We start from the raw sequence: 19018 nt of genomic DNA, 5'->3' as shown, positions 1-19018 counted from the left end.
ATACATTTACACTAACATGATTATATAACATCAATGCGCAAGTGGAAATAAACTGTTGATATTATACCTACATCCTCTAAGGTGTCCTAACGTCATTACTGATTAAGCAACAACTAAAGATACATGAAGCTTCTCCTACTTAAACTAATGTCTAATCATTATACATGGCATAAGAACGTACACATTTTAAAACATAGAAATAATGACCATGAGATATAGCACAAATAACAATTCTAAGATATTACATTCATTTTAAGCACGAATACCAAATGTTCCCATCCTATCAAATCTTGCTAACATAATGAATCTAACCATTCCTATATTATAGCCGGTACCAACACTGCATAGATTAAACATATGATAACAACATTACATTACATCTTACACGCTATGCATAGTTTACATTTTAGATTACACCAATTTTTACAATAAGAATGACATTTTACAATGATCACATGAACGATATACAAATACAAGTACATAGATGAATTTTTACATATAACAAAGATTACATTCGCATCATAAATCCATAGCAGTGGAATTGAAGAGAAGAAATAACCGTCCATCAAGCTCTCGAACAAACCACCAGATATCCCAATGGAAGAAGGCATCAGCCACCCGACCATGTGGAACCAAAAAGTCCACCCCCCGTACACACATCACTTGACCTAGGCCGACACCTATACATCCAAGGGAACACAAATGTACACAAGGAACAAACATATACAAGAATTGAAACACCACAAGAAATAGGCTCAACCACAAAACACAAAGTCACCAGAGGCTTCCACAACACCACATAGGATAGGGTACCAGGCTACAACTAGGGAAGAGTGTCATCATATGGTATCAACATGAGTTATCCTTAGGTCCGACCCTCTCCAAACTCTAGACTTCGATGCCCATTTGATTGCACACGTGGACTCAAACAATCCTTCCATGGAGGCAAGGAAGTTCGATCTACCATACAGGCCTTTCCAATCCTGAGCCTAAACAAGCACTCCAGGCCATGAGATTTCATCCTTTGTCTATACGAGCAGACGAGGCATGACTGGGGCACCAATAATTATCTTATTAATTTGTGTTCGACCCAACCCAATTCATTTAATTTAATGTTATCACTTGATTAACCAACTCTCAATGAGATATCCTGAGTCCTGACAGCCACTTTAGGGCCCCAACACCCACTTGAGAGTCACTCCCCCTAACTTACACCTAGACACCACTTACCTATGGGTATAGCATGACGATCACAATAATATCATAACATCCATGGTTCACATAATAAATCATCATAACCATGTCTCATAAGCAAAGACCTCATAAGTAGAAATAGGACTTCCATAAAACCCAATCAACAAAAGGGGGTTAAGTCATGAATCAACAACATATACATAGCCACTGATTCACTAACATCAAGCACGAGATTGGGCCTATAAACACCAATCCAACTCCAAAAATCCATACATGATAATGTGAAATACAGTGTTACCTGGGGACGCGTTTCCTGGGAAAAATCAAGCGTACCAGAAACAGAAACATACCGGGGATGCATTTCTTGGGAAAAATCAAGAGTCTCGGAAACGGAAACACCCCGAGGATGGTAGGGGACGCCTCCTCATGTATTAACTATTACATTACATCATGTATATGAATTTATGAATTTCAACTCTCATTTGAACTCTCAATTCAACTCAATTGCTATGTATAATGTATATGATAAATGATTTATCAATGTTATCATATGAATATTTGAAATTTCCCTATATATTTTAAATTTTCCCTATTTTTCATATAGTCGTCCCCCTGTCCCCAAAAATGGCAATTAAAAAATCTGTAGCAGAAACCCATTTCCTTGTCCCCCTTGCCCCTCGTCCCGGAAACTTGGGATAACATAGGTGAAATATCATAGAATCATAAATCATTGGTTCCATAACATAATCTGAACCATGACATCACTTCTGATCCACAATTCTTTCCTTGAACCAAACGCTTTTAAAGCATCTTCATAAATGCAGAATCAATAAACAAACACATGCAAGTAATAGGAGACACATGAAACCATCACATAGAATCTGGGAAACTACAACAAAAAGTTACAGACCCCTAAACAAGCCTCTGGTTTGACCTATACCGACATAGACTCCAAAAACCAAGCCGAGAGTGAAAAACTGTAAAGTAGCGCTTTTGTTACTTCTTTTAGCACATATGACACTTATTCAGGTGCTTTTGCTAATTCTTTTAGCGGATGTGCCAATTCTTTGACTGCATTTGCCTTCTGTTCTAGCAACAGAGGCAAGAATACTACACTGGGTCAACTTCAAGCCCACCAACGGACTTTGAAATGACACTACAACCAAAAACCAATGCATATTCATTTGAGAAAGGTGTGTTTCCTACCACAAAAACATGATTTGACAACCATAAGACCAAAAAAACAATTCACAAGACTTCAAACAACAAAAACAGCCTCTTAAAGAAGTGAAATGGGAGTACCTGTTACACCTAAATAACAAAATACGAAACAAAGGCCTAGAATTTTTATAGAACTATAAAGACATCATGTAAACACACAATAAACAATCTTTTTCTATTTCTAAAGCAAAATACATAAATAAAAGAAGATCAAGAAAACCACCAACCTAGAAGAAAGAAGAATTGGACAAAGGAATTGAGAAGGAAGACGATCCCACACGATCAACCCTGACATGTCAATCAATCCACAGCAAGTCCAAGCTTCTCCAACATACACACAACAACAATGAACTCCGAGAAGCACTCCCAAACCCACTCCCAAGCGTGCACAAGAAAACTCCCTCAAAAAAACCAAAGATCAAGATTCAACCTTCAAGACAAAATGCAGATCTGCAACTCTCCCCACATTCTGATTTTCCCAAAATACCATTTACAACCCCATTCCCATGAAGAAGACCACTCTTTTCCAAAACCAAATCCATTCGAAAACCAAAACTATACTTTTCTCTCGCACTGAGGACACCTGTAGCAACCCTCTATTCAAACACAATCTCACTCCCCATGAACAATTGAAAGAAAAGGTAATATTATAAATTACCAATTACAACTCCCAAAAATAAAATAAAATATAATTGAGTAATTAAATCCATAAATAAGCATAAATACTTAAATAAAATAATTCCACAAAATAATATTAATATAATAATATGAGACAATTTAACCCACATAATTAATCACTCACATTTAGGACTATATATTATAATATATTTATTAATCACCATAACTAATAACATCAAATCAACAAATAAATTAAATACATCATACCTAAACCACATAAAACCTAACAAGATGATGCTAGCCAAGAATACAAGAACACACAGGACACTGACTAGGGTTAGAATGTGGTAGGGCCTTAATGCCACTTCTGATCAACTGCCATTGGGATTAAAGTCGCTTAAACTTGTGAGACCAGGTGGAGTCGATGCCTAGTACCTGCATCCTACATAACACCAAATGTCTATACACAACATATATACAAACATAAGGCACACAAGCAGGTGAAGGAGAATTGCAACATCACACCTCGCTCATATATGAGTGATGTGACATCGTCCCTTTCACATCCACAACAGTAAGACAACATAGCAAAGGTATAACATAATTAATGACAGCAATCATTCACATTTAATGTAACCACTGATTTAGGGTTAGCTCATGATAAATCATCATAAGCAATAAACATGAATCACATCTCCTAAATAGTAAATAATCACGAAGCTAATTATAAACCTAACATCAATAATTAATCCGGAGTATAAAATCAACATCATCATAATAATCAAAATGAATCCACCAAAGAGAATATCAATATAAAGAGTCAAACAAGAAGCTAGGAGTATTAGGAACACAAACAAGTCTATAAGTATCTAACATAACCCTTATCATTAGGACAAATCAGGGAAGGCACTACATCCAATCTCATAATTTTGCCTCTTTGCATCTATTTTGAAGAGCACAACATTCTCTCCACCCTCCAAAAGTCATTTTTTCTTCAGCAAGTTTCCCAACTAAGCTGCTTGTTGAAGTCAACCCCAAGGTATTTATACTCCATTGCTTCCTTTGGATTACTTTAAAATAAGATTATTTTTCTTTCTGTTTAAGATCATGATCTTGGTCTTGCTAGTATTAACTTGCATTCCCAGATCATCAACATACAATAGAAGCTTGCCTACTTATTCTCTCAAAAGAACACCATCCCCACCTTTTAGATTCAATTGTTCAAGTTTTTTCATATAAAGGCCAAAGAGAGTAGGAGATAATGAGCAACCTTGCTTAATTGCAATGTTGCTCCTAAAACTTCTTGATATACCTACTTCAGTTCTGATTTTTACTTGAATCTCTTCATAAAGCCTATGGACAATTGCTCCAAATTGCATTGGGATATCAAGGTCCTTCATTCTATGCCGTAACTTATTCCTAGGAATTGTGTCAAAAGCTTTCTTGAAATCAGCAAAAAAAAAAAAAAATTCCTCTTTCTCATTCTAAATTTTTTCAATGATATGCCTCAAAGTGATTTTGTGATCGAGTGTTGACTGCTCTGGTTTGAACCCTACTTGCCCTTTTGCACTCTTTTATTTTCCTTTCGCCTTCTTTCAATTTTGTGGTCAACCATGCTGGCAAACAACTTTGCAAACAAATGATTGATTATGATTGTTTGATATTTTAAAGGATTGTTAGCATTCCCACTTTTAAAGAGAGATATTCCTAAGTGTTAGAATATTTGTCATTGATGTCATTGTTAGAATATTTGTCATTGGTGTTAGACATTCTGATGAAATGCAGAAGTTATTTTTGATTGTTCAGTGAATAAAACTGCTCCTGATGAAGAACAAAAACATAACTGTCAATATGATAAACAAACAGATTTATTTATATTTATACGGAAAACCAAACACATACAGATTGGATTGATACATACAGACATTTTACAAGTTTGATCCTGTCACTGGTACGATCTGCACAGATTGATCTACATATTAATAGTCAAGATTGATTATGTCTCGAATGACAGAAGACGTTTGTTGATTGTTTCAGATTGATGATAAGTCTCAGGATATCACCGTCACTATGGTTCTTGTAGCAAAGTTTTGTTGCTTTTCATACACTTCTTAGATAGAGGCATTGGTTATGAATCAGTTTAAGTGCTTAGTTGATCCAGTTGGAACTAACAACTACCAACTGTTTTCAGTTTTGAACCTAATTAACCATACAACAGTTGTAACTGCTTAAGGCAGTTGAATCTAATTAACCATACATCAATGAAGATAAGAATGCAAAGGCATCAATGAAAGGTGGAGTTGGGAGAGCAATGAATGTATGTAATTGTTGATTATAAAAATCATTCTATGAAAGTTCAATGAAAGCTTTCTGAGTATGCTTTATGAATGAGGAATGCAGTCTATGAAGAAGTTGATTAAAAGATTTTGAAAAGGCTGAGAGAGGAGTTTCTGTGACTAAGGAACATTCTTTTCTGCTGCAATATTTCTGAAAGTTGTGAAGAAGTCTGAACTGGTATGAAGATAAGAAGTTCAGTGGCTTGGGTGAATTGTTGTGATCAGGTATAATAGTTATTTTCATTTTAAAGTACGTTCTGAATTTGTGTAGAAAGGGTTTTAAGGGTGCTGCTAACAGATATGTTCTAGATGCGTGTCTGCAAGTGTTTAATGATTTGACACTAAGAAGAATTAGTTTTTGTTTGCACATTCTTGGTATCACTGACAGCATTCAGTTTTCAGAAATCATTTTTTGCAGTGTTCTCTTATCAAAAGAAATAATACTACATAGAATAGTTGAAGGTTGACAATATTCAGATTGTAATAACATGCTCATATATTCCTGATATTGTGAAGTGTAAAACTTTTGAGGCTAAAAACAGCTGTAAGTTGTAAATGTGATTGGTGCTGGGTTGGTGCTCATATTTGAAAGAGTTGGTGCTCTTAGAATAGGGGTTTGGTAACTCCTTAGGGTTGGTGCCCTTGAACATTGTAATTGAATTATTCGTGAGGCTGGATTAGGACAGTAGATCCTAGCAGCATTTCTCACTGTGTTTTTTCCATACTGGGTTTCCACCTAAAATCTTGTGTATTGTTTCTTGTGTGGTTGCATCTCTTTTGGATTCAGTTACGATAATTTTCAGATTTCAGTTTGAAGTTTGACAAGTTTTATTAAAAGTTAAATTTGACTAAGGATCAAAAGTTTGTATCTACTATTGATTCACCCTCCACCCCCCCTCTTCCCCACTTCTCAGTAGTAGAATTTTGTTTTACACTAAGTTGGTAACCCAATCTCTTGGAAAACCATGTTGGATGATGTTGTTGAGTATTTTCACAATGTGATGTGCAAGGAATTTTGTTTACCATTTTAGGTATATAACCTGAAGCTCAGTCATGTCCCTAACCTAGCCTACACTCAATTTCTTGATACTTCATCTCTTGTAAATTAAATAGTTTTGTTGTCGTATTGACCTTGGGGGTGGGCTTCAACCCTTGACTCCTGCCCATACAATTGTTTTACAATTTTCAAGCCATTGAGTGGCTGTTATGTTATTCTTCATTTGCTTTTTTCTTGATTGAAGTTCCCTCCAAAATAGTTTGGGGTTATTCATCTTCATGAACACCCTTTTTTAACTATACAATCTGCTTGTGTAACTCTGTGTGTCCTCTTTACCTAGCTCCTTGATAGCTCTCCTTGAAGCTTTGCAATCCTCATGAAATCACTCATTTGCTAGAAACTGATTTATTTTCTTCTCATCATTCGTTGCCCTTTTACAACCCTCGAGTGCCTCTTGAATTATGTTTGCTGGCTCATGACTTTTTAGACCTTGTGACCTTTTCTTTTGATGTCTAAACTTGGAGGCTGTTTTTTTCACTTAAATATTAAAACTTGACATCAAACCACAACAAAAAGTGCATCAATAAGGGGCATGTTAGGAGAGAGAAAATCACTTGAGTGAATGATGGATTAAAACAAAAAAATGCAATGCCACCCCTAGCAACACACCCAAGCCACTTCGTGTGAATTTCAAATCATAAAAAAGTGCATTTAGGTCCTCTAATGGGCACTTCATGACTTAAAGCATGATAGAAATTAAATGAATTCTACAATACAATTCCTGCAATTTTCAATAAAAGCAGTTTGAGTTACTTGAAGTCTTGAACAAAACATACACAAGATCACACAAAAGATTGTACAATATTCTTTGTGAAAAATAGAAATAAAAATTTACCATTCCATAAAAATCAAAGCAGCACTTCCGTAAATGAGACAATAACTTCTAATTTTGCCATGAAATCTGAAAGAACAGACTTATGCGACATTAACAAGCTGTTGTCCTGATAGCCTTGAAGACCTAAATTACTTTTGATGAAATTTTAAGACAGAGTCAAGACACTGAAAACTTGTGCACAAATGATGATCAAAAACTTTACCTTGGATGAAGGAATCCGAGTCTTCATAGAAACATTCCTCCTTGCCATGGTAAACCTTGTGTACAAAAAATACAAGGCAACATCCCACCAAGCGACTAACATTGAAACAAGAAGTTGTTAATGAGCACCACACAACCATCCAACAAAAGACAAAGCTATAATTAAGACAATGGACAATTCCATGGAGGATTGAAATAAAACTTTTGCACACTTATGTATGAGTGACACCTCAAATAACAAGGAAGTACATGGAGAGGCCACAAAAAAATCCCAACACTTGAAATAGTGAACCTTGATGGCACCAAAAGAGGAGGGGTATCCATGTAGAAATTCTGAGATCCATCTCAAGAACCAAAACCATCCAAAGGCAGAACCTAAGAAGGTCTTAAATCAAAAAGGAACTTTGCCAAACCTGACCAAGACTTAGGATGTTCATTGATAAGTGTTGAGAAGGGCATCTGATCAACATCAGCATTAGTCAAAAAATTGGCCACCTAATTACATTCCTTAAGGCAATGAGTGAAGAAGATATCATCAAGACTCAAAACCATTGCAACAATAACACGCTTCTTCAAAAAGACTGCAAAGATTCCAATTTGGACAAGACATTCTACTCAAGCCTTGAAAGTGCCAATACCCTTCCATAATCAGCTTTTTGCATATGACAGTGAAAGTCATGGAAAGACCCAACACCACTGCTTTCCACTCAGCCTCATTGTTAGATTTAGTTCCCAAGACAAAGGCATTGCCCTTCACAAAATATCCAGAGGAATCCCTATTTACTATCCTAGCCCAAAGTACATGAGGATTGCCTCTAGTGGCGCTACTAAACTTCAGCTCTGGAAAGCTACTTGGGGGAAATCCACTTTGCGTAGTTACAAATCCTTTGATTACCTATTACCTGATCATTGGGGGATCATTCTTGGAATTTTATTTAAAATCTCATATTTGTATATCTATATGGTTATATATTTAATATGTAATACTCACATATCTCTCAGTATACCTACCTAGTATGCTACAGGACAGTCATCGAGAGCTTAGTCCACCTCCTTAACAGGTCCAACCTATCACAACAGTCTAAAAGAATTAATATACATGATAATTGTTTGTTTTATCGTAAAGATCTGGTGAAACATTCTGGAAAGATGTTTTGCTTAAATCTGAGAGTGCATTTATTCCATGCGTAGGTAGTACTGTGTTTTGCATATCTTCTTGCTAAAGGCATTTGTAAGGTGGTCTCAAAGTTTGTCTTATTGGAAATAAAAGTGGATTGCAAGATATCCTTTTTATAGATAGGATTTGATATATATTTTTTCTTGTGAGAATGCCTTATTCTTCTATAATTTGCTCTTTCAGCTTCACAGGGTCATTCAATAAACATGGAAGTCAGTAAACCGACAATTGGAGGCCGTTTTAAGCTAATTAATTATGAGGAAAATCCTGTTACAGACAGTGACTTTTGTGGGAATTGGACCCTGATCTATTTTGGATACACATCTTCTCCTGATATTGATCCTGATGAAGTCCAAAAGATGGCCAAAGTTGTTGAAATCTTAGGTGCGCTGTTTTATATGTTTTTACACTTTACAGTGGCATTACCAGATATCTGATGTGAAGGTGTATTGTCTTTCTATTCATATTTTTAAAAGCTTAATGAAAAGATTTATTCATCATGCTTTGGAACTCATTTTATAATGAATTCTAGACCTATTTGCTTTTCAGTTCATCTCTAGACAATCTTTTTTTTTTACTTGAAATTTTGTGCTGCAAAGTGCAAACCAATGAAATTGATTTGAATGAATTGGATGTATTTCAATCCTATGTAGTACAGTGAAATATCAGAGAAAGTGTATTTTTGGAATTTGTTTCAACCTTTAAGACGAAAATGGTCCTTGCAAACGTATTTAGTATTTACAAATTGGTTCTGAGTTAACTGAACTAAATCCAACAAAATGAATCTTAGGTAGATCTTTTCACTGAAGGGAAGCTACTTTTGGTGATCCCTTGTTTTGTAGGATGTCTGTTGGGTGGTAATGTTAAACTTTTCAGTTGATTTCTCTTTCATACCTTTTGAAGTGGGATGTAATTTGACGTTTGAAGGCGTTCCAAAAAGGATATTTATATCATGGATTTATTGTTTTTCCAAGCTGCACATTAATAAAATATCGCTTGGATATTTATCGTCCCAAACCATCCAAAATAGTACATATATAAAGGATCAAAATTCCTTTGTATGGTTCTACCTAAAACTAGACTTAGTGAGTTGTTAAAACAACTGTAACCAACACAAATTGGGCATTAGTAATATATTTTCTGTAATGTTCCCTCGATCATTATTTATATCCTAAATGAAACAATTACTATTATTAATTAATATGTTTATCAAGGAATGATTATTTGGAATTATTAACTATTTATTTATTTATTAAATATTATTATTTAATTAATAAATATTTAAATAATAATAATATTCTTGAAATATTCAAATTAAATAAATTAATATTATATTATAATCTCTTGGAAATATTTAAGTTAGCATTTGGGATAGAGACTTTGAGCTTTATTGTAATGTCCCCAAAATTAATTAAATAAATAAATATATTTTATTTATTCATTTATTCCAATTTCCACTATTAATAAAAGGGATAAATATTAAATAAAAATAAAATAAAAAATATGAAATATATTAATAAATAATTTATTATTTATTGAATAAATGGGAGGCGATCAAGTCTATTTTCCATCCTTGGCAGAGTCATGGATAAATAATTCCTCATGTGGGGGCTGCACTAAGACCTGGAAGTCCAATATATTTTTGGCAACTATAGAGGCATAAAATAATCGATCTCCAAATATTTCCTGGACTTTAGTCTCAAGGGAAAAAATATATGTTTTGAGCCGATTAGAGTTTTATTCTCGTGAAGACTTCAACATGGGTGAAATAGTTCTTCTCCAACTATAGAGAAACCGGCAATAAAATTTAATTAGCCATGGAGGCCGAGTCATATTTTTCCAACGCTCACGAATTGGAAGTCCTGCAGTCGTGGCTAGTTGCAGGAGTGGAAACGATAGTGTTTGGCATGATTAATGGAGCTGATTTTGGATCGCACAAGTCTGGGAGAAATCGGTTAAATAAGGAGAATAGGCGGCAGCAGGAAAAAACGATGAATATTGTGTGATTTTTCTGGAATTTTGGCAAAAGTTGGCCAAGCAACTAGCCAGGGATGGAAACCCCATGCTTTTAGGATTTGGACGGTAAACCCAATTCCTGTTTTGAAGAATTGATTGAAGGGAATTAATTGGACGTACATCCAATTGGTTGCAGATTGGGGAATTAATTGATATATCAGCTTTAAGAGCAATTGGTGATCAGATTTGTTTTTGTGTAATGTCCCCTACTAGTTCTAGGCTTGTTTTAACCAAAATTAAGCTAATTCAATATACTTATGACTTAAACTAAGTTGATTAGGAGACAAATCTATCTTTACATGAATCAAACCAGTGATAACATAATCTTTTTCCCGATACTGAATTGATAATTCAATCTGATTTATAGTCTCAGATTTATTTGTTTATTCAAATTACTATTGCTATATATATATATATTTATTTTCAGATGGTATTATACTATATGTCTTACTAATATATATTATATTAATTATAATCATTATAGTAATATCTATTATCATAACAATATCTATATTTATAACCCTTATATTATTCCTTATTCTGATTGGAATATATATATATATATATATATATATATAAATAAATAAATGAATTAAACAACATTACCAATAATTTATGTACTTGCTAATTACCAATTCTATAAATTATTAATACTATCACTAGTTAAAAATATTGGTTATTAATATATTTAGTAGCTAGTAATGGCAGATAGAACTGACGCATGGCAGATTTGGTCTGCCACTGTCATGAAATTATGTATTACCATATGTTGTGACGTATTCACACATCACCCCATTGCAAATGGGAACCCCTACTTTTTGCTTTTTAGGGTTTGTTTTCTAGGTCTTTTAGGGTTTTGTCTATTAGCCTTTTCATGCTGAGTGTTGCCAGAGGGATCACTAAGATGCAAGCTTTGCTTGAGCCAGGGTGAGTCAGTAGATGGTCCAGGTCAGGGTTTCTTTAAGGAAGGCCTTAGGTCAAGTTTTGCTTTTGTGTCTGGTCTGAGTTCGAAGAAGTCAGTGAAGTTTTCCGAGTCAGTATGATCTGTGAGGGTTTAAGATTGATCCAATAGACGAAAGATGAAGTCCTAGGCATGATTTGATGTGAAGATGATTTGGGAATGCCTTGGACAAGGCCAAACTTGGTGAGATAAGCAGAATAGGTCAAGAAACTTGAGCTAATCAGGAATTTTGCTCCCGACCCTTCCAAAGGGTCCAGAGCGAATTCCTCTATAAAACACTCTACATTGACCAAAACTATGAACTAATCCATATCCCAGGTATTATTGAAGGCAATTCACTTGTTTGGATGAAGAAATGTGAAAATGAAGTCAAGATTTGAGCCAAAGGGTGAATTTCGCTCCTGACCCTTCCAAAGGGTCCAAAGCGAAATTCATATAAGACTATTTTTTCACAAAATCTTGAAGAGAATGCCAATTTGAACTGGAAGAGATGGATTCTTAGGCCTAACAAGTTATATCCAAGCCGAGGAAAGGAGAAAGGAAGTGAGAAATGAGCCTTAAATGAAAATTTCGCTCCTGACCCTTCCAAAGGGTCCAGAGAGAAATCCACTTTTCCTCTAAATTTGCTCTTTAATATGACCAAATTTGTTGACTTCTAAGGCTTGTTGGGAAGGCTTTGATGCATATTTGCCTTTGAGAGGAGGTTTGAGGCGATGAAATGGTAAAAATCAACCAAGACTGAGAATTTCGCTCTTGACCCTTTCAAAGGGTTCAGAGCGAAATCCTCATTTGACCCTCTATTTTGCCTAAGGCATTGAAAAGTGAAGATTTTGAGCTAAGTGGATGGCAAATGGACTTGATGGTGGTAAGGAGAAGTGAGTTTGACCAATTTTAAAGATGGATTGAATGAAAGAAGTGTGAAATCAACCTAGAATAGGAATTTCGCTCCTAACCCTTCCAAAGGGTCCAGAGCAAAATTCCCAAAATCACCTAATTTTCCCATGATTGAGATTAAGAGATGGATTCCCAGGCCTTGATGGAGAAAAGACTAGTGTATGTTTGCCTTGGAAGGCATTTTGGAGTAGAGAAATGATAGAATTTGTCCTAAAATGCAAATTTCGCTCTTGACCCTTCCAAAGGGTCCAGAGCGAAATTCCTTATAGGTCCTGTCCTTGGCCAAGGTCCAAAGCGAAATCCTCTTTTTTGGTCTTTTTTGAGGTCAAATCAATGATGTCTTCAGGAGAAAGGTCGAGAAGTTCAAGGCAAGGAGATGATGAAATTTGAGCTAAAATGCAAATTTTGTTCTTGACCCTTCCAAAGGGTCCAGAGTGAAATTCTTATAGGGCCTCTCCTTGGGGAGGATCTTGAGCAAATTTCATTCTAATGCCTTTTTGTTGATGATTTAAGGTAGAAAATGCCATGTGAGATAAATATATCATGTGTACTTAATCATCTTTTGGTTTGTTTTGCAGGTGGAAGAAAATTAGGCTAGGACAAGGACGACCTATTCTAAGCCCATCACCATCAAGAACGTTCTAGATGCATAAAGGACTCAAGGTGTTTTGAAGCGTTGGAAGACTTCAAGTGTTCGAGGAGTTGCAAGCTAGCGGCGAGGTATGCTACTAGAGAAAGAACACTTGACAATGAGGAAGCCTCATCAAGCATATGAGAGTCAAGGAGGTACATCATTCATTGCGTCAAAAGACAGAAAAGAGATCAACCAAGATACAGACATCAGACAAGGTGGCATCCTAGTCATTTTTCCTCTAGTTGGATTGGTCCACCTCAGCATGTCCAGATTCAATGTACCTGACTCATCGGAGATGGCACAAACTTCGATGTACTTACCCCTGCTTCCTGTTGGTCCTCACTCTTGGAATGTAATTTTCTCATTGGCTAAGGAAGTTTGTTATAACAAACCCTAATTAGGGTTTCTATCCTTTAATCCTACCCATTGATTCTAAGTCAATCAGAGCCGTCAATTTGTAAAGGGCTCTCTATATAAAGCCTTGGCTCCTCATTTGTAAGGGTTAATAGTTAGAGAATAGTTAGGAGTTAGCAAAAAGAGAGATAGTAATTAGTAGCTCAATCTTGGATAGCATTTTAGAGTAGAGTTGAAAGAGAATGTAATGCCCCGCCAGGAACCCTAAAGGAAAACAACACAACTAGGCAACTAAAGGGTGAAATAATTTTTTTTTTAAAGATTAAGTGCATTAACTATAGCCATTGCACGTCTAATATCACATCGGAAGACTAACACATGATTTCCTAAGGGTTACCAATGAAGATTAATCGTAGATTATATTAACACCATGGTTAATCCAATTGTCCATTTAATTAGATAAAGTAAATGCTTAAGTTCAAAACTACACATACATCTAAATTCCATAATGAAAAAAGCAAGTATTCCCATGCATTCAATTTTCCATAAATCATTTATACATAAGATCAAAGCAACTGAATTAACATACATTCCACTGACATCATATTACAATATCCATAAATACATGGCTTCCAATAATGCCATAAATTACAAAGTTACAATATTAAGGTTACATAAAAGTTTGATACAATGAACACAAGGTCTCAACTACCAACCGACCATGTGATCCCGAAAGGGAACCACCCCACCGTGCTAGGAGATAGTAGAAAACCCTCAAGCAAGCAAAGTAAGACAAGTACGAAAGAACTACAAGACTCCGCAAACATCCATGTGACTCAACTCACAAAACACTAGTGACTCTAAGGAGAGAGTGTCATCGCATAGCTTGATGGTTACCATGGTAGGCCTCCTAGGTCCCGACTCTCTATCTTGGTAACCTCTCCCAGGTCCCGACTCTCTATCTTGGTAACCTCTTCCGGCTTCCGGCTCCAACTAAGTCTCATGCGGACCCTACCAATCCTTTCGTGAAGACAAGGTGGTAAGTTTGCCATTCCAGGCCTTCTCGTAACATTATGAGCCCTGTACAAGCACTACACCTATGCATGAGGTACATTATCTTAATTAATATTTATTTCACTCCCCCCCAATATATTATTAGGTTATCACTTTTTAACTGACTTTCGACGGGTTATCCTGTCATCCACTTCGGGTACGACCCCTGCTCAAAAGCCACTCTCTCTCACAGGACACTAACAAGAAAGGTCTCTCTACGAGAACTCTATGGCAAAACAGACAACCATAACTAATCCTGACAAACCACAGGTGAAGGATACACAATCACTAACCCAAGATTGACCATTTGGACAAAACACACAATGGCTCACATTAACGGGGTTATACAACAACACCTGACCAAGGAGATATAATAACATATGACATAATGACAACTCAACCAGAATTGCAACGAAATTAAGCTTGACTGCAAATACCATTTACACAAGATCCTAACACAAGCAATCTTTTCTTAAAACAGCCAAAAGTATAAATAACTTGCAATTAAAGATTTTTCAGACAATAAGAAAATACAACTATATTAATACAAGAATTCAATTTGTTATTTGTCCAATAAAGTTAAATAAAATCACATAAAAATTAACCCCCTAATTATATGTTCATGATTAATTTACAAATAAACCCGATTAGATTATATCAATAATCTAAATTAAATTCCAAATTCCAAATTATATATAATAATATAATATAATTACATAAATATATATATTCTACGAATATAATATTATATAATTATAACACATTAAAATATATAATAAAAAGATGATTTAATTTGAAATATCTTTCATTTCCAAAATAACATAATTAAAACCACAGAAAATACTATATATATATAATATTTTTTTTTTCTTTTTTTCTTTTTTAATTAATTTTTTTGAAAATTCACAACTTTCAAAACAATAAATTTAATTTTTTTTGTTTTAAACAGAATTAATTTCCAAACCAATTTATTTCCAGACAAATTATTTATTACACAATTTCTCCAAAATAATATAATTCTAATAATACAATAAATTTAATTAATGATTAAATTTATTTCTATAATAACTGATTATATCACGGAGATACACCAATATTAAAAAGGACTGCCATAGCCAAATATCGAAACAAAAATCAAACAAGAGGGAATGGTTTCTCTGGTAAATCTCATTCCTCCCAAATCTTGCAATTTCCATGCACAATAAAAATCTTGGCGAAATTTGCCATACTAACTTTTTCCAATTTTCTTAAAATTTAATCTACAAACACCTAGGAAATAACTTCTTTCCATAAACTAGAAATTAACTTCAGGAATGGACTTTAGCCAAGAACAAGAAATAATCAGACAGGATTTTAGATTTGACAAACATCTTAACACACACATCATTCAGAAATATAGAAGAAATAGAAATAATTTCTATAAAACAAACAATCAAAAGAAGCCACCCAACCTGGTATAGCTTTCCTGGAAGAAATTTGTAGAAGAGAACCAATCCTTCAACAAGCTTCCAAATAAATTTTTTCACCTAAATCCTTGACTTGTTTTCTGTGTTATCCTAAAATAATGACCTATTCCCCTTTTTAAACTAAAATTCTAGGTTGAATATCTTTTTCTCAAAAAACTTAAATTTAGTAATAAAAGCAATTTTATTTTCTTTTCTAATTTCCTAACAAAAGATAAGTTAACATGCAATAATTAAAAATCATTTTTCTTTCTTTTCTTTTCTCATGCAATTAATTTTCCAAATAAAGAAATTTAAAGCAATACTATAATTCTAATTAATTAATTAATTAATTTATTCTTTTATTCTATTTAAAATTCTAGAAAACAATAAATGCAATTAATCCAATTTATTTTTCCATTAAAATTTAGATAATTATATTTCTAAAATCATGCAACTTGCAACTTATTTTAATAACTTTTTTTAATTAACTAAATTTATAATCTCAATGCATAGCTAATTCAACTATGAGATAACTCCATAAACTTAATTAATCAAATCCACTAAAACACACAAACTGAACAAATCTCAAGCAAGTACTCATAAAAAGATCAAACGACAAAATACGAAGGCCGAACTAACTGACAGGACGACCAACTGATGACACTCACACGAGTGTAAATGAGTAAAATAAGGTCAACTACTATCTCCTCCACTTCCATCGAAAAATATAAGGCACGCTCAAACCTGTGAAGCCAGGTGGAGACGATACCCGTACCTAGCCGGTACTTGTACCTGCAATATCCTGCATCACCGAACCACACATGCATATATACAATAGAAAACACGGCATACACACCGTTGAAGGAGAATCGCGACGTTCCTGTCTCACTGAAATGAGTGAAGAAAAATCATCCCCTTGCATCCAATACACTCTCAGACACACCATATAATTCTACATTGCATAGATAAAGTAAATTGTCATATAGCAATGATCCATAAAATGCCATAAATCACAAGTACTGAAATACTGCAAATAAATTATGCATCTCATATCTAGATAAAGCATGAAATAATGTCATAAAAATCTGATTAACACATCATGGTAATGTATCCACTGAAAACAAACAATAATAAAATATGAGTCTAATGAGTTCAAACGAGTAGGGGTACTACAAAGAAGGTAAAGATTGTTGCTAAGACATTGTTGCAAAAGACATGTAAACTTCATTGAAGGAATGGTGAATTCTATGTGTCGATTTTACAATTTGCATGGTCTCTATACTTCTCAAATTTACTTTCATGTTATTAGATGAATGGAAGAAATTTGTATGATCAATGGTGAAATTTGTATATCCATACTCTAGTGGTTTGTTGATTGCAAACTTGCCTTGTGTAGTCAACTCGAATCATTCAACTTAAGCTTAACTTGAATTATCACTTCTTCATTGATATGCATCAACTTGAAGGTGTCTATGCTTGTAGTGGTGATCTGAACATCATAAAGGTATCCTTAGAAGATCGCACTAACCTTGTAGAGATGATGCTAGCATGTCAAAGCAAGATTTAGTTAGAGTTTCATCAAAGGTCATCCATTGCTCCTACATTCTTAGTGTTAGAATTAGATCCTTCTCCAACCCTTATCCTTTTTTCTTTTTAAAAAAAATCAAGGACTAGTAAAGTCTCATGTCTCAATGATATCCAAAGCAAATTAGACGTTTAGGTCATCGAATGTAAGTCCCCTTGTGATTCCAGCAAAATCACATCATACTGCAAGAGCTTATCCACAAGCAAAGACCCTACATATAAGAACCTTGGAGTCTTCTCGAATGATCCTTAGGCGAAATCTTCAGCATTCGGGGAAACTTTGTTCAAGAGAGGATAAGATACCTTGGTATTTTATTCTGTGTTCGCATGTGCATAAAAAACACATCAACACCATAATACATATTTCAATCCATGTTATTATTATTATTATTATTTTGCATAAAGACAATATGGGGCTTCATATATTAAACATACTTATCCCAAAATGCATTAATCCTCAAAGATGAATTCCCGTGGCTTTTTCCTTATTATTAATACATGCCCTTAGATTTATATCATTAATTTTCTGTAGTTTATTGACAGATTAATGATCTGATGATACTTGTATATGTTCAGAAAATACTAGTCTGTCTATTATCTTTATTGCTGATGCTATATTTTAATCTCCTTATACTTTGTTGCCATTATTATTCTATTGGTATAGAGTTTTTTGTGACTTCCCTCCTCTGAGTCTTTGTTTTTTAAATCCCCCTAAATATCTTGCATGTAACCTTTCAAAGAAAGACTATATTGTTTCAATACGCAACTATTCAGTTATGAGTATTCAATAACTATATAAATCATACTTTTTCATACTTAATAATCTTTTTTTGTATTTGTTTCGGCATAATTTCATGATGACCATTCTCTTAATCCATAGTATCGAGACTTTAATTCTAGTTAATACTTTTAAGCAAGTCGTATGTATATATCGGATGACTATGTAATCGCTGATTAGTAATTTGTTGACTCTTCAGAAATAAACTTTGTTTATAATTTATGTAATATATATTATTAATTTAAATATTTCAAGAATATTATTAATAATTAATATTAATTAAATAATAATATTTAATAAATAAATAATTATTTGTTGGTAATTAATATATTAATTAATAATAATAATTGGTTCATTTCAGATATATATAACGATCAAGGAGGGGACATGACATTTTGGTAATTCATTTTGGAGTAAGGGGGATTAGAAATTCCACATATATATTACAGATCAAAGAAATTGCAAGAAACTAGCTTCCCAGACCAGTCGTGCAACCTCCAGAAGCTGATGTCAACCTATGAGGAAGTGTGTTTTGGCATGTTTTGAAGTTGTATGTTTGACAGCCTCTAGGCCACAGATCGCAGTCATTGAGGATTGAATTGGGGAGTGGGGATTATTTTCCAGCAAGAAGACAACATATATGGCTGCCGTATAGACCCA

At 34.2% G+C, this 19018-nt stretch overlaps 1 protein-coding gene across 1 annotated transcript in view; it reads left to right on the top strand.

Annotated features, from left to right (window-relative positions):
• The window catches only part of LOC131060846 (protein SCO1 homolog 2, mitochondrial), a 140854-nt gene that overhangs the window by 39352 nt on the left and 82484 nt on the right, over positions 1 to 19018 (top strand). Inside the window, exon 4 of the mRNA XM_057994263.2 lies at positions 8823 to 9023. Within this exon, the coding sequence (XP_057850246.2) occupies positions 8823 to 9023 (201 nt within the window). The remainder of the gene's footprint in view (positions 1 to 8822; positions 9024 to 19018) is intronic.

The sequence above is a fragment of the Cryptomeria japonica genome, chromosome 10, assembly GCF_030272615.1.
Source record: "Cryptomeria japonica chromosome 10, Sugi_1.0, whole genome shotgun sequence".
Lineage (NCBI taxonomy): Eukaryota > Viridiplantae > Streptophyta > Pinopsida > Cupressales > Cupressaceae > Cryptomeria > Cryptomeria japonica.
This window is presented reverse-complemented; position numbering and strand designations above follow the sequence as displayed.